Genomic DNA, 12,423 nt, shown 5'->3' with positions numbered 1-12,423 from the left:
TGATTCCACGTGGCCGTCGCGATCTGGAACACCCCGGTCCACCGTGTTGTTTGGATCATGCCGCACTTGGCCAACGAGGACCAGCGAGTCGATGCAGATGCTGTCACTGCAAGTCGGCGAGCAGATGTTATGGGGTGGGAGCGCTGATTGACATCACCTAGCCAGACTGATCAATGCCATTCGATCCACACGACCCATCCGTGTGTTCAAGTTCGATGTATTGGGCGACTGAGTCCTCTGGACAAACCCATACAGGAGCGATGGAGGCAGATCAGATCAGATACGTCTGGGCAAGCGGAGCACATATCGGGGAGAGAGAGAGGAGCCAGTCATGTCTCAGACACAGCTCCCTTCCGTTGGCATCTTTTGTCGCCCCAGCATAGCTGTTCTCGTCCGCAGCGCGCATCGTTTGTCAAGCAGATGCACTCATGGCCATGGCGGAACATCCTTCAGGGCCCGCTGCTTGATGTGCTTGGCGACAATGCTGACTTTGCCTGGGCCGCCCTGCGCCGTGGACACCTCTTTCTTTGTGGCAGTGTTGAGGATCCCTTCCCATGTTCGACTCGGGGCGTCCGGGAACGAGTCTTTGGTTTGCTGCAGGAACGGGCCGGCTTGGACGATAGTCAGGTCGTTGCCGTCCGCCTTCCACTGTGTGATGACGTGGGTCGAGTAGTTGCTCCTCAAGAGGACTAGCTGGCTCTCCTGCGTTGTCGGGTCAGTCAGTCGGAACTGTGGAGGAGAGTCCGAGGAGTCTGGGTTATCTCATCTGTCGCTGCGATCCACATTCGGCGACGAAACAGTCAGAGCGGCCACATGGCAGAGCCTGGCCGGTCGCCCGATTCACACGCACTAACCATGATATTGAACCGATTGAGTTCTGGCTCCAGAACCAGCCCAATGCTCCCGGGAGACGGCGCGTAGTCTGGTGCATCCGGCGGCACGACCAAACACCAGTCCAGTCGGCTGGTTGTGCTTCCGACGCTGGCTGTGCTGGCCTTGACGGTGTCGTCGAGATCCATTGTCAGAGCCAGATCGCGGATGGCCACACGCGGAAGCGCTGTCAGCTCCAGGACGAAGCGGACCCAAGGCCGGAGGTTGGTCCCGGCTGGCAATGCCGCGAGCTGTGAGGTCACCGATTGCGAATCGTATTGAGAGAGAGAGAGAGAGAGAGAGAGAGTTAGCGCGATGCAGGACCCACCATTGGTATGTGTACGTGCAGGCTCGGCGAGAAGCAAACGTCAATCGAGAAAGACATGATATCAAAGTGGCATGCAAATCATGCCACACCGAATCGACGGCAAGGATTCGTCCTCCTCCCAACACTCGTTCGGCCCTACCTTTGCGTTGACGACGTTCTGGATCGTCGCTACCGCCTGGGCAGAGAGTGGCACAGGATCGTTGTCGGGGATGGCATTTTCTGCAGCGGGTATCAAAATGATTGTGGTTAGACAGTCGATAGAGTAGGATGCTTGCCGGGCGCTTTTGCTGTCGCAAACCAGCATCTGGCTCCCTCGTCAGCAGCGCTCAGCAGCGCTCGTCAGGGTGCTCGCTCAGCAGCGCTCGTCAGCGCTCGGCAGTGGTTCGACAGATTCATCGACTCACTCAAACTCATTCGGGTGCTCAGCACTCGCGTCTCAGAGATATGCAATGTGATTTGAAGGTCGTTGACGGTATAGACCAGATCGCTGGCCGCGTTCGTCGACGATGCGGCTGCTGGTGGAGCGGACTCGATCTGCCTCGTTCGAATGCGCTCAGCAATCATGAACCGGCACAGCTCGAGCGTCGCTTGTGTGTCGAGGTGGCGCTCCAGGAAGGATAGTGCGTGCAGCAACAGCGACGAGTGCAAGATCATGCCCCCGGGCAGCGGCAGTATTGAGGCCACTTCTGGGATCTCGTCGAGCTCCAGCAGGTTCGCGGTTTCGTCCGAGATGCTCTTGAAGTTTGGGATTGGCGTCACTGCCCTGTTGATGTGCTGTGTCGCAAAGCCTACGCCAACAAGGGCGTTGATGTTGCCATCTCCGAGGGCCGAGTCGTAGACGGCAAACGCCTCGTTGGTCAACAGGATCAGATCGATGCCATGCGCTCCGTATCCGACGTAGACGTGGTTGGCGCTGACTGTGCGCACCGTCACCAGCGGTGTCTCTGGCCGGATCGAGTGGTCGGGAGTGTTGTTGCGAGTGCGCATGTCATCCAGCCAGCGAATCAGTGGGAACATGCGTCCCATGACCTTGAAACGAGGAGCCAGGAGTCAGGCACCGGGAACATGATAGGTTGGGCAGACGCGGGTCTGGGATTAGATTTCAGACAAGCAACAACAGCGGAATCTGTGATGATCTGTGCCAAAGGAGGAGCAGGGATATCGACTGCAGGCCGACAGACCACGAGCCACCAAGCGGCCGCTGTATCGACGACCAACGGCCTGACACCGAGTCCCCAAGCCACCGATGCACGGGGGGAGGGGCCAGCCCCATGATGTTCCCACCATACATGCAGTGGACAGGGGCATTCGAATGGGTTCCAAGCAATCCAAGCTACTCGCTGCTCGAGTGGCGGAACGAACCTGGAGCGTTCGGACAATGGATTTGGAGTTGAGGAGAGATTCAAAGTGCTCCTCAAAGGACTTGAGGGTTTCGCTGGCTTCGGCGTTGAGGAAACGAAGCCGAAACTTGCCCTCGGAATCCAAGCTCCATTGAGAAAGGGGGGCGGACGTTCCGTCAGCTGTATCACTCCATTCCCAGCCAATCTTCATTTTGATATCGCCAAAGTGCAGCTGGAAGCTGGCCAAATCGTAGTTATCGATGCTGAATCCAGACTGCTCCAGCCACGAGCGGCGGGAGACAACTGCATTGACGGTTGGCCGAGGTGCGGTGATGTGTTTGGATGACCAAATGCAATATGTTCAACGAAGGACACAACGGCGAGTCAGCAGGTGTGCGAGAGTCGGTCGATTTGGCCGTTGGGCTGGGGTAGCATCAATCATAGTCTTATCAGGCCAAATCTGCGGGAATACCCACGTTGCCTCAGGATACCGGATATCATTGTGATGATCTTCCAACGCCGACACACGGTAGAGATGGCCATGTCCACATCCGGCAGCGAAAGCGTGCAGCAGTTGTCGCTCGAGTCGAACGAAAGATCTTCGTCTGGTCGTCAGCAGTCACAGAACAAGTTAGAGATCGCCTTTGAACGGCAGTACACATGGCTTGGTGGCCCATTGCGTCGGCGATCGCGGTGTTAAGCACCCAGGGAAGCCCAAGTGCGGGTTTTGAAACGAGATCGCTGCCACCCTGGCGCCTGGTACTACCGTCGGGCCATCGAAACACTCCTGCCGCCACATACAGGCCAGGGACGGGCTGCTCGTCGTAGGTCACCACCGACACTGACGCCGACGCCGACGCCGACGCTGATGCCCAGGTGCTCACGACCTACCAAGGAGCGTACTGGATATGCTCGGCAGCAGCCGTACGTTCATCCGGACCTTGACGAGCACACTCAGCTTGCGGTTGCTCAGCCTTTCGTCCCCATCCGTCTCGGCTGCGGATGCGCCCGACGGCTTGGTAAAGATAATGACCAGGTCCCCAAACGGCAGCTCGGAGACGCTGCTCTCGGAAGGACCCTTCGTGGCCACGGGCAAGTATCGGCTGAAGTTGTCGCGCATGATGCAGATCCGGGGCTCCAGCGAGGCTATCCGGTCCTCGGAAACGGGAAGCTGCTCGGGCTGCAGCAGCCCCGGGGTGCCTCGGATCACATACTTGTATGCAATGTTCGCACTGGCCAGCTCGCTCTTCAGCTTGGAGTAGAGTATCTGCTTTCGGCACACGGACTCGACCTTGATCAAGACCTCGGCATCAATTTGCATCCATAGGACTGCGTTTGCGCCAGAGCCAGGGGCGTCTGTGTTGTCCGAAAGCTTGGTCCGCTTTGCTGGCGTCGCCTCGTCATCACCCTGGATGGGCACTCCTTTCTCGCGGGCCGGGAAAATGTCCTGGTGCAGGATGTACGATACGCTTTGGATGCGGCTAAGGTTGGGTCGATCGGAGAGGCTGAGAGGACCAGAGTAACAATCCGAGGGTGCAAGCACTGTGAGTATGCTTTTACTGCTTTGAGACACACCCCGGGAGAGTACATCCTCTCTCTCGTTGCTGTTGAGGCGACGCCATCCGATATCAACCTACCTGGCGTGAACAATCTGGATTGTGTAGCTCACGGCTGATTCCTTCGAGACGTTGGGCTCAATAACCGATATGTGGATGTAGTAGTCTGGGTATTGGGGAAATCGTAAAAAGATGGTATGTTCGGAGGACATTTCGGTGTGTAACTTGGCGCTCTCGGATCTCGGGATCGGTAGCTCTCGCACAGGCGTCAGCCCCGCAAACTGAGCCAGGGCCTCAATCTTGTCAATGATGGTCTGCATCGATATTGGACCGACAGAAGTTTGGGTGGCGTGGCCAGACAGTCAGTCGGTATCAGACCGGTGGACACGAGTCACATGGGGAATTGTGCAAGACAGAATTTCGATCCGCTGAGTTGGCAAGCCACTCCGCCGACTGTAGCATCACAACGGATCCACACATACAGGTTCATGATGCCTGAACGGGGTCTGCACGGGGCCTGCACGGGGCTCATGCGCCGTGAGCTACTTACCGAGTATCGGAAGTATGAAAGGGAGCTCATGATGTCATAGAAATTGATGTTGATTCGCTCCTCCACGAGCAGCAGGCGGTTCTGCAGGCTCGACGCTCCGCTGGACTCGTGCGGGGCCTCTGGCTGGACGACCTGCCCGACTTGTGAAAGCAGAATCCGTCCCGTGCGAATATCGACGCTCACACACAGGATGCCCACATCATGATAGCGGAGATAGAACCGGGGAAGCGGGCCGGCAGCCGACTTGACCGCCCCGAGAAGCTCTTCCTCGGATAGAATCTCGACGATAGGCTCATTTGCCCGTGGCGAGAGCTGCCCATGCTTGCGTTTGGCTGGTGAGGCGATTTTGGCCTCGGGCGACATCAGGATAATGGTCTTCAAGCTGCGGATCATGGCATTGGCCTGATGCTGCGCCGCCGTCAGGATGAGCTGCTCGATGTCGATGGCGGAGGGCGACTGCGGTTTGGGTCGGGTCGATTCGGGTTGTGCGCCAGTTAGTGATGATGGAGAGCCAGGCAGCGAGATTGCAGCGCAAGTCACACGAGCCACACAAGGTTGTGAACATCAGCGAGGGTGTTTCTCCAGACGAACGGCTGCTGTGGCCCAGATGCGCCGATGCTGTGCCGCGTTGCCGCGTTGCCGCCTGCCCAGCGCTACAACACGACTGAGCTCCAAGTCCACGGCCGGCGCTGAGGTGGTACTTACCACGCTCACTTCCAACGAGGCACCAGTGTCGCTGTCCAGCAGGGGCGTTCGCGATCCATCGGCTCCAAGACTGAAACAGTCGATCCTGATGATCTTGGGGGAAAGGGGGCACGATCCAAAAGCGCACGACTCGACTATCTCGGGCAAGACATCACGGGCCGTGGGGTTGGTTTCGCTCGATAATGATGGCGCTGAGGCAGGCCTCCTCCGAACAGCCGCATCTTCGACTATGCGGATTTCGATCACATTCTGCCGTCGGTCGGCGTCGGTCGTCGGACGCTTCCAGTACTCGATCTTGATCTTGAGCTCCTCGCTCGACACGCTCAGTCGGTTTTGCCACCGAGTACCGATCAAACTCAAGACCTATTCGGCATCAATCCGGTTACAAACCGAGCGCGATACGCCGACAGCCCAGATACGGTGCGGAGACAGAGACGCTGGTGTCGACAAACTTGCCTGGTGCTGGATGATCTTGAGCTGCAGCTGCAAGCACACACTGTGAAGAAACTCGTACAGGTTCACCAGCGGCCAGTTTTTCCGCGACGCTGGCTTTCCGAGTTCAGCTCGCTTGGGATCCGGTACTTCCGTCAGCAGTTTGGTCTGGGCCTTTTCGCGGATCTTCTTGACATTGTCGGCGGTGTGTTGAGGCACTACAAAGTGACCGAGATAGTTAGAATCCGACTCCCGATGTGCGGCGCTCACTGGCCGGGTGAAATGGCTGTTGCGGCCGGCACGGTCACTGACCTGTATACTTGCTGGGGGCAGATGCAACCAGGATTTTGAGATCATCCAGCTTCCAGACGCAATCCGGAGTGCTTCCGGGAAGGGTCATTCGGATCTCAAACTCGTCTTTGACGCGTATCGTCACACTTCCATTTTCTGACGGCGCCGATCATCCATTCGTCAGTAAGAAGACCCTTTCGTCAGGTCAGGACAGCCATCGAGTCCTCGCATACGAGGGATGCGGACGACTTTGATACGCACCCACAGTCACATTGCGTCGCATCGGGAGCGGCACGATTTCGTCACAGAGCAGCCGCATACGGATAACGTCCTCCAGTCTCTCTTTGGTCTCCACCATTTCTGACTGGGTGAGCGGTTCCATTGGAATAAGGGTGGTCTTTAGACGACAGAATTAAAGTCAAGTAACAATCACGGATATGGGAATGCTAAGCTCCAGGTCGGCCGAATCCGTCCCAGTCACGCAATCTGCAGCTGCACCCAGGCGCCTCGACAGCACCACACGTGCAGCTCGCTGCTGCCTATAACGATGCAAGCAAGCGGCGTCAAGCAGCGTGTACGAGAGATATAATGAAAGTAATAATACTCACTCTAACCATAGTAGGCAGTCGTTCATACTTTCCAGACCCAAGAATGTCGATAGCAGTCATCACGTCATAGTTCCGTTCCCTATCGATCCATGCGCAGAGTGTTAAGCACATCCAATGCACCACTTTGAGCGACTCGCTGACGAAGCGACTCTCAAGAGCAGGTTCCGCTTTGTATGCAAGACTCTGATACGCAAAGGTGCTTCTGTTGGCATCACAGCGAGGTGGTGCTGCACACCTTGACTTTCGCATCTCGATATGGAAGCGATACAGCGCGTCAGCAGTGAGGCTAAAGCACTGGTCCTGCTGGTCGATGAGGGCACATATTTTCTTTTGTCGCATTGGTTGGAGGAGCAGGAGCAGGAGCAGGAGCCGGCAGTTGCAAGAGTCAGGCCGGTTCGTTGGAAGATGCATGCAGTCATCGGAAGAAGAGAGGGACGATGGATTGCCAGATGGAAGGATGCAGCCCAATTGTCAGATTCGATGCACCGGCCCATGGAGAAGCGGGACAGGGTGAGTGCACAGCCGAAGACGCCGAGGCCTTGATTGTACTCGACGGTGCACGGGCAAGTGCATCAAATAGTACCACCACCTACCTGACACTGATGCAGCTCATGTGCGTTCTTGCCCCATCGTAGCAGGACCAGCAGCTTGGTAAAGCTCTGGCGAGTGGCAATGATATACTTGAGGATCTGCTTCTTCCTGTCGACATCAGACATGTTGGGAAGCCTGTGGGAGGGCGGGTGGCAGACCCGACGTGACAGAGAGCACCGATGAGATCCCGCCGAGTGACTTTCGAGGACAAATGAGACTCATGAGACGGAAATAGGCCACTGACGACTCACAGCTCGGTCATGTTGATAATATCCGTGTACGCCTTTTGGGCGAGCTTGTCGATGAGCTCTCTAAGAGGAAAGGCATTCCCCGCAATGTCGGGAAGGGCGATGCGGTCATGGTTGTCGGCCGACTCCTGCGGCTCTCTGCACGAGCTGCTGGCTGGATCTGCTGTGGCCATGCATTCGGACCGGACAGTATAACGACACAGGATCGTTGGAGGTATCAGGTCAAGATGGGACAGGGTGAGCATGGACGCGTTCGGATAATATGCACTGTGTGATGAGCCACATATTCAGCAGTCAAGGGGACGGCATGACGACCGACATGGCGGCAAAGTGGTCGCTACGCTGGAGAAGCCAGCCTGTTGTCGCCAGGACGCCGGGACAAACGATGACTCACCGACTCCAGAGGCAGCCAGCTTTGACTGCAGAGGATGGGAGGGGCGGCCTGCACTGGGTACCGCGGGATCTGTGCTCATGGCGAGTGTGGTCGAGGACATGGATCGGCAACTCTGTCGGTGCTGGCTGGGAATGTGCGCGGTGCTGTGGCAGGTCGCAGAGATCACGGCGAACGCTATGTAGTGTGGGGCGGGCGGTTTGAGGGAGGCTTGATCTGGACTCGGCTGCGGCAGAAGCGATAGCGGTTCAAATCTTGCAAGCAAAGAATGCGGGTGGGCCGATGGGGCAGCAGATGCCGGATGGATGGATTCCCGCAGGATCGGGTCGGGGTTGGGGTCTGTGTGGAATGGGCGTCAGGATGTTCCCGTGGGCTATTTCTCGATGAATTGAGCCAACATCCGAGGGGCAAGCGATCGAGGCGCTGCGCGGTACGAGGCAACAGAGTCTGAATCAGCCAGGGGGCTGGTGGGATGCCGGGGCTCGGAGCGATCCTCTTGGCGATCGATCGATCGATCTGCCGCGGCGAGATAGGCGAACGAAGGCACCGACGGAGGGGCTCGCTGGGAAGCGTCTGGTCGAGCCTGGTCGCCGTGTGTGTGTGTGCGTGGCTTGGTTCATTTCTTGGTCCAGGCCGAAACGACGCGATGTTGCTGGAGAAGCATGTCACAGCTATTGCCGAAGAAGCATGTCACAGCTATTGCCGAAGAAGCATGTCACAGCTGCTGCACCGGCTCGTCCCGCGCCGATTGCCGGAGGGGGGCGATCAATGCGTTCCATGGTGTGCGATGCGTTCCATGGTGTGCGATGGAGCTTGCGGCAGTCGAATGACGGCCACCGATGGGGAGTGGGCTTCATGAGCGGCGCGCATATCGAAAGCCAGACACAGACCGGCAGCGGCTGGATCTCGCCCTGCGGGGCAGTCATGCTGAGCAGCGACAGGTCGCCACAGATGCCGCCATTTCAAGCTCAACGCAGTGGTGCATGCCCTACACGAATAGACGGTGCAGGACAGAACCAAGTTGGCTGGTTAGATCCACCTCATTCACGGACCATCAACCAAGAATCCTTGATCAGCTGCAGCACCACATTTACACAAGCACAGTTCATGCCATGGGGCTCCCAACCACAGCATCGCTACCATGATTGTTTGAGAGCTGTATCTGGCTGCTGATCGGTCTCAAATCTGCAAGGCCATCCATCCCATGCACTGCGGGCTCGTGCACGGGGCTGCGCTGCTCGAGGGCTCTTCCTCCGCCTCGGTGCGGGATGCTGGAAAGAGAAAAGGCACAATCCCAAGAGGACGGGAGCAAGTGCCCGAAGCCATGTACTGTCCGCTCCGGCCGCGACAGAGGCGGCTCAACCATTGATAACAAACGAGGCGATTCGCATATGGGCCCGCTGGTTTATCAACGATTGGGTCGTCGAGCCACAGGTATCAGCTCGTAGCCCAAGACTCTGCTCTGGACAAAGCGAGATACTGCTCCACTACGATCAAATGTAGTCTGTGAGATCCTGCGTCCAACAGGCCATTTGCAGCCAAGGAGATCCCTCCGACCACCGTCACTTTCGCCCTCCGGTCTGCACAATCGCCGTGCACACAGCAATCATGTTGCGCGTTTCATCGACACCACGACATTGCAAATGGTCGATTGATATGCCATCCTGCTCAGATACCAGGGCTGTATCAATTCGCAGACTTGTTGGGTTGCAATCCATTGCTCCACTCTCGAGCGACCCCAACCCACCGCACCAACGCTCGAACAGCCCACCCTGCCCGGCGACGCTGCAGACCAACCCGTTCGCCGGCGGAGCTCGGCCCTCCAACGGCCCCCGCCTTCCCACACATGTCCCCTTCCGCCGCCCAGCGTCGACCACCCGAGACGGCGCTGCAAAGGACCTCTGAGGCCCGGTTCCTGCCGTCGCTTTTGTCCAGATGGCCCCCGGGTGCATTGGTATCGCTTTCGTTTCCCCCCACCGGTAATTGACGATTGTTCGCCCCCCCCATCACTCCCTTGCCCAGCTCATACTCTGGCTCCTCTGTCTTGCCACCCGATCATCCAATGTTCCGTCCAGGCCCAGCCTCGAGCCGGCCCAGTACGCCGCCTTGGCGATCACTCATCGCATGGGCCTTATGCACCCATGTCGCTTGGTGTGCCAACCAGACTGCCTCGCCCTCAGCATGCAGCCCAACGGCTTCCCTGTGTCTCTCCCTCGCCAACTCAACAGTCTGCCCACCATGGCATGATGCTGCCGCCAGCGTCCCGCAATGTTGGACCGTCCAAGATTTTGACGCTGCCCTCATGTCCTCTGTGGCTTCGTCACAGACCTGGGCCGAGTTTGATCGGCTGTATTCATGCACCTACTCCGGCCAGTTCTCCCGATACGCAGCAACCTTTGCATGTGCCCAGGCCATTGCTCGTCCCAATCAGACCTGCTCGGCAGTAGACCCGGCCTCGATCCCGGCCATGTGCTTCAACAGCTGCATGGCCTACTTGGCCTCGCTTCAGGCCGTCTTTTCGAATGCGTCGCTATGCACCGCTTCCAGCACCGATCTCAACCAGACTGCGGCGCAAAGCTATGCCCATGCTCGCCAGGCGATCCTGAGTCAAATCTCGGTCTTCTGCCAGACCCAAACGTCCAACTCAAGCCAGTGTATCAGCGCAGTGCCGCTCGAGGACGCCAACTGCGGTGAGTGGATATGGCCACGACCATGCTGTTCATGGCCGAGTTGGTCCATGAGGTGATCGGCTCTATGGCTTGGACCGTTGTGGCTCTCGGACCAATTCTAACGGCTGCATGATCTCCCTCAATGCCCTGCACCGGCCACCGGTCTCGGCCTCCATCCAGGGTTCGGGATGGGCAATGCAACGCAGTACTGCCAGCAGTCCCACTCGTCCGACCCATGCTGCCTCAAGGTCCAGAATCTTGCCGACTCGTCCGCGTCGGCATCTTACCATAGAGATCTTATCGTCATTGCCGTCGCCTGCGCCGTCGCTCTGGTCTTGATCGTCGCTGCAGTGATCCCCTTTGCTCTCGCTCGGAAACGCCAGGGCCGAGGCGATGCCCTTGATCCGAGTCCTCCTCGCCAACCAGCACAATCGACTCCAGCAAGCAAGCCCCTGTCCCAGCCCGATATCGAGCTTGCAAATCTGTCGCAGCCCACAGCCTCCTACCACTCCCTCTCACATCCAACCGAGCAGATCCACACCTTCCGTCTGAGCTCCTACGCCAATCTCCACCCCACCATCTCCTCCAGCGACACCCTGAATCCGCTGCTCTCGAGACCCAGCCTTCGGGCCCTGAACCTCGATCGGCTCTCCCAGACCCCGTCGACTCAGACCGTCGAGTGGATCAAGTACAAGGCAATATGCTCCTATCAACCAAAGGAGAACGACGAGATTGAGCTCATCCGTGGAGACCTGGTCCTTGTTCGCCAGCAGTTCAACGACGGGTATGTCGTTTGCTGACCAGTGCTGGGCACGGATTCATGTCACAAGGATTGTATAATGGCTGCAAGAGGGTTGCTTGTCTTGAAAGACGGGTCTGCAATGTAGAGTTCCTCCAATGACTGCTGGCAAGCCACTGACCATTTCACATCAATTGCTCAGGTGGATGCTTGGGATGAACTTTAGGACGGGCAAAGAGGGTGTGCTGCCCGGTGTATGCGTCACGCCGATGTGATCGAATGCGTCGCAGCGATGTGATTATTTGCATCATGCCGATGTGATGTGGCCACTGGCTTTGAGGCAAGTCCATCGATCTATGTCTCGATTGCTCTCGGTAGTCGAGACGCTCCCCAGAAGCAGCGCTGTGATGAGATTCCTATTACTGACGCTTCCCACTTCCCTGTTTCCTTTGATCTCTGGTCCCCAGCCGCTTCTCTCCGACACGAATCCTCCTGAGTTGCAGCCCTCCAGGTCTGCTCACGGCTCAGCGAAGCCATGGTCCTGTCTTTGGAGGAGTAATTGGAGGTCGTCGAGCGTCGTGTGAAGCACCTCCATGATGTTGCTGGGTTGCGGGCTGGCCCTCGACATCCGGACTTGATGCATTCCCTCGCCGACATCTCAACGACCGTCCTTCCTCTGTAATGCTTTGTCTTTGCTCTTTCTTTCCTCTTGACGAGCGCTGTTTATGGAGCAACTGTTCTTGATTTTCTACTCAGTTCCTGTGGGAATCCCCTTCCCACATGCTTTCCCCTGTGTTCTGCCGACCCCACTGATGATCGAATATACGATTCACCACTCTGTGCTCTGGCGAAGCTGTTGCGAGCTATATTGGATATTGCAAGCGACCCATGCGCTGACCGTGACATGACCAAACCACATCGATTCCCAAAGATTTGGTCTGGTGGGCGCCTCTGGTGGTGGATGAGTTGCTCAAAGTACCGAGCGAACCGGAGTCTCCGTGGGCTGGATGCCTATCCCTTCCCTTGCTTCCAGGAGGCATTCCCAAAGACAATCACCACCTCGGTCTCTTTGGACATACTTGCTTGGCCATGATGGCAATGAGTG

At 57.4% G+C, this 12,423-nt stretch overlaps 2 protein-coding genes across 2 annotated transcripts; one reads left to right on the top strand and one right to left on the bottom strand.

Moving 5' to 3' along the window:
- Positions 1 to 53: 53 nt before the first annotated feature.
- Positions 54 to 7,009, bottom strand: BJ171DRAFT_154711 (uncharacterized protein). The gene is made up of 14 exons (XM_053105821.1): positions 6,681 to 7,009; positions 6,334 to 6,436; positions 6,094 to 6,228; positions 5,806 to 5,999; positions 5,350 to 5,712; positions 4,645 to 5,100; positions 4,176 to 4,408; positions 3,430 to 4,043; positions 3,015 to 3,143; positions 2,561 to 2,841; positions 1,603 to 2,227; positions 1,338 to 1,417; positions 855 to 1,121; positions 54 to 729 (listed from the first exon to the last, which is right to left on the bottom strand). The coding sequence occupies exons 1-14, from the start codon at positions 6,927 to 6,929 to the stop codon at positions 427 to 429; spliced, it is 4,032 nt and encodes a 1,343-aa protein (XP_052965280.1). The 5' UTR covers positions 6,930 to 7,009; the 3' UTR covers positions 54 to 426.
- Positions 7,010 to 9,528: 2,519 nt separating this feature from the next.
- BJ171DRAFT_154695 (uncharacterized protein) lies at positions 9,529 to 11,882 on the top strand. Its single transcript, XM_053105820.1, has 4 exons — positions 9,529 to 10,600; positions 10,760 to 11,363; positions 11,521 to 11,658; positions 11,786 to 11,882. Exons 1-3 carry the CDS (start codon positions 9,973 to 9,975, stop codon positions 11,591 to 11,593), a joined length of 1,305 nt encoding a protein of 434 aa, XP_052965279.1. The 5' UTR covers positions 9,529 to 9,972; the 3' UTR covers positions 11,594 to 11,658; positions 11,786 to 11,882.
- The last annotated feature ends 541 nt before the right edge of the window (positions 11,883 to 12,423 follow it).

Source organism: Polychytrium aggregatum, assembly GCF_025602895.1.
Source record: "Polychytrium aggregatum strain JEL109 chromosome Unknown BJ171scaffold_26, whole genome shotgun sequence".
Lineage (NCBI taxonomy): Eukaryota > Fungi > Chytridiomycota > Chytridiomycetes > Polychytriales > Polychytrium > Polychytrium aggregatum.
This window is presented reverse-complemented; position numbering and strand designations above follow the sequence as displayed.

Excerpts from the sequence above, each read along its gene's own strand:
- BJ171DRAFT_154695 (XM_053105820.1), top strand. The coding sequence starts at position 9,973 with ATGTTCCGTCCAGGCCCAGCCTCGAGCCGGCCCAGTACGCCGCCTTGG. Across the intron at positions 10,601-10,759 it reads GCTCGAGGACGCCAACTGCG|GGTTCGGGATGGGCAATGCA; the intron begins GTGAGTGGATAT and ends GCCTCCATCCAG. Across the intron at positions 11,364-11,520 it reads CGCCAGCAGTTCAACGACGG|GTGGATGCTTGGGATGAACT; the intron begins GTATGTCGTTTG and ends TCAATTGCTCAG.
- BJ171DRAFT_154711 (XM_053105821.1), bottom strand. The coding sequence starts at position 6,929 with ATGCGAAAGTCAAGGTGTGCAGCACCACCTCGCTGTGATGCCAACAGA. Across the intron at positions 4,409-4,644 it reads TTTCATACTTCCGATACTCG|ACCATCATTGACAAGATTGA; the intron begins GTAAGTAGCTCA and ends ATATCGATGCAG. Across the intron at positions 3,144-3,429 it reads CATATCCAGTACGCTCCTTG|ACGAAGATCTTTCGTTCGAC; the intron begins GTAGGTCGTGAG and ends GCTGACGACCAG.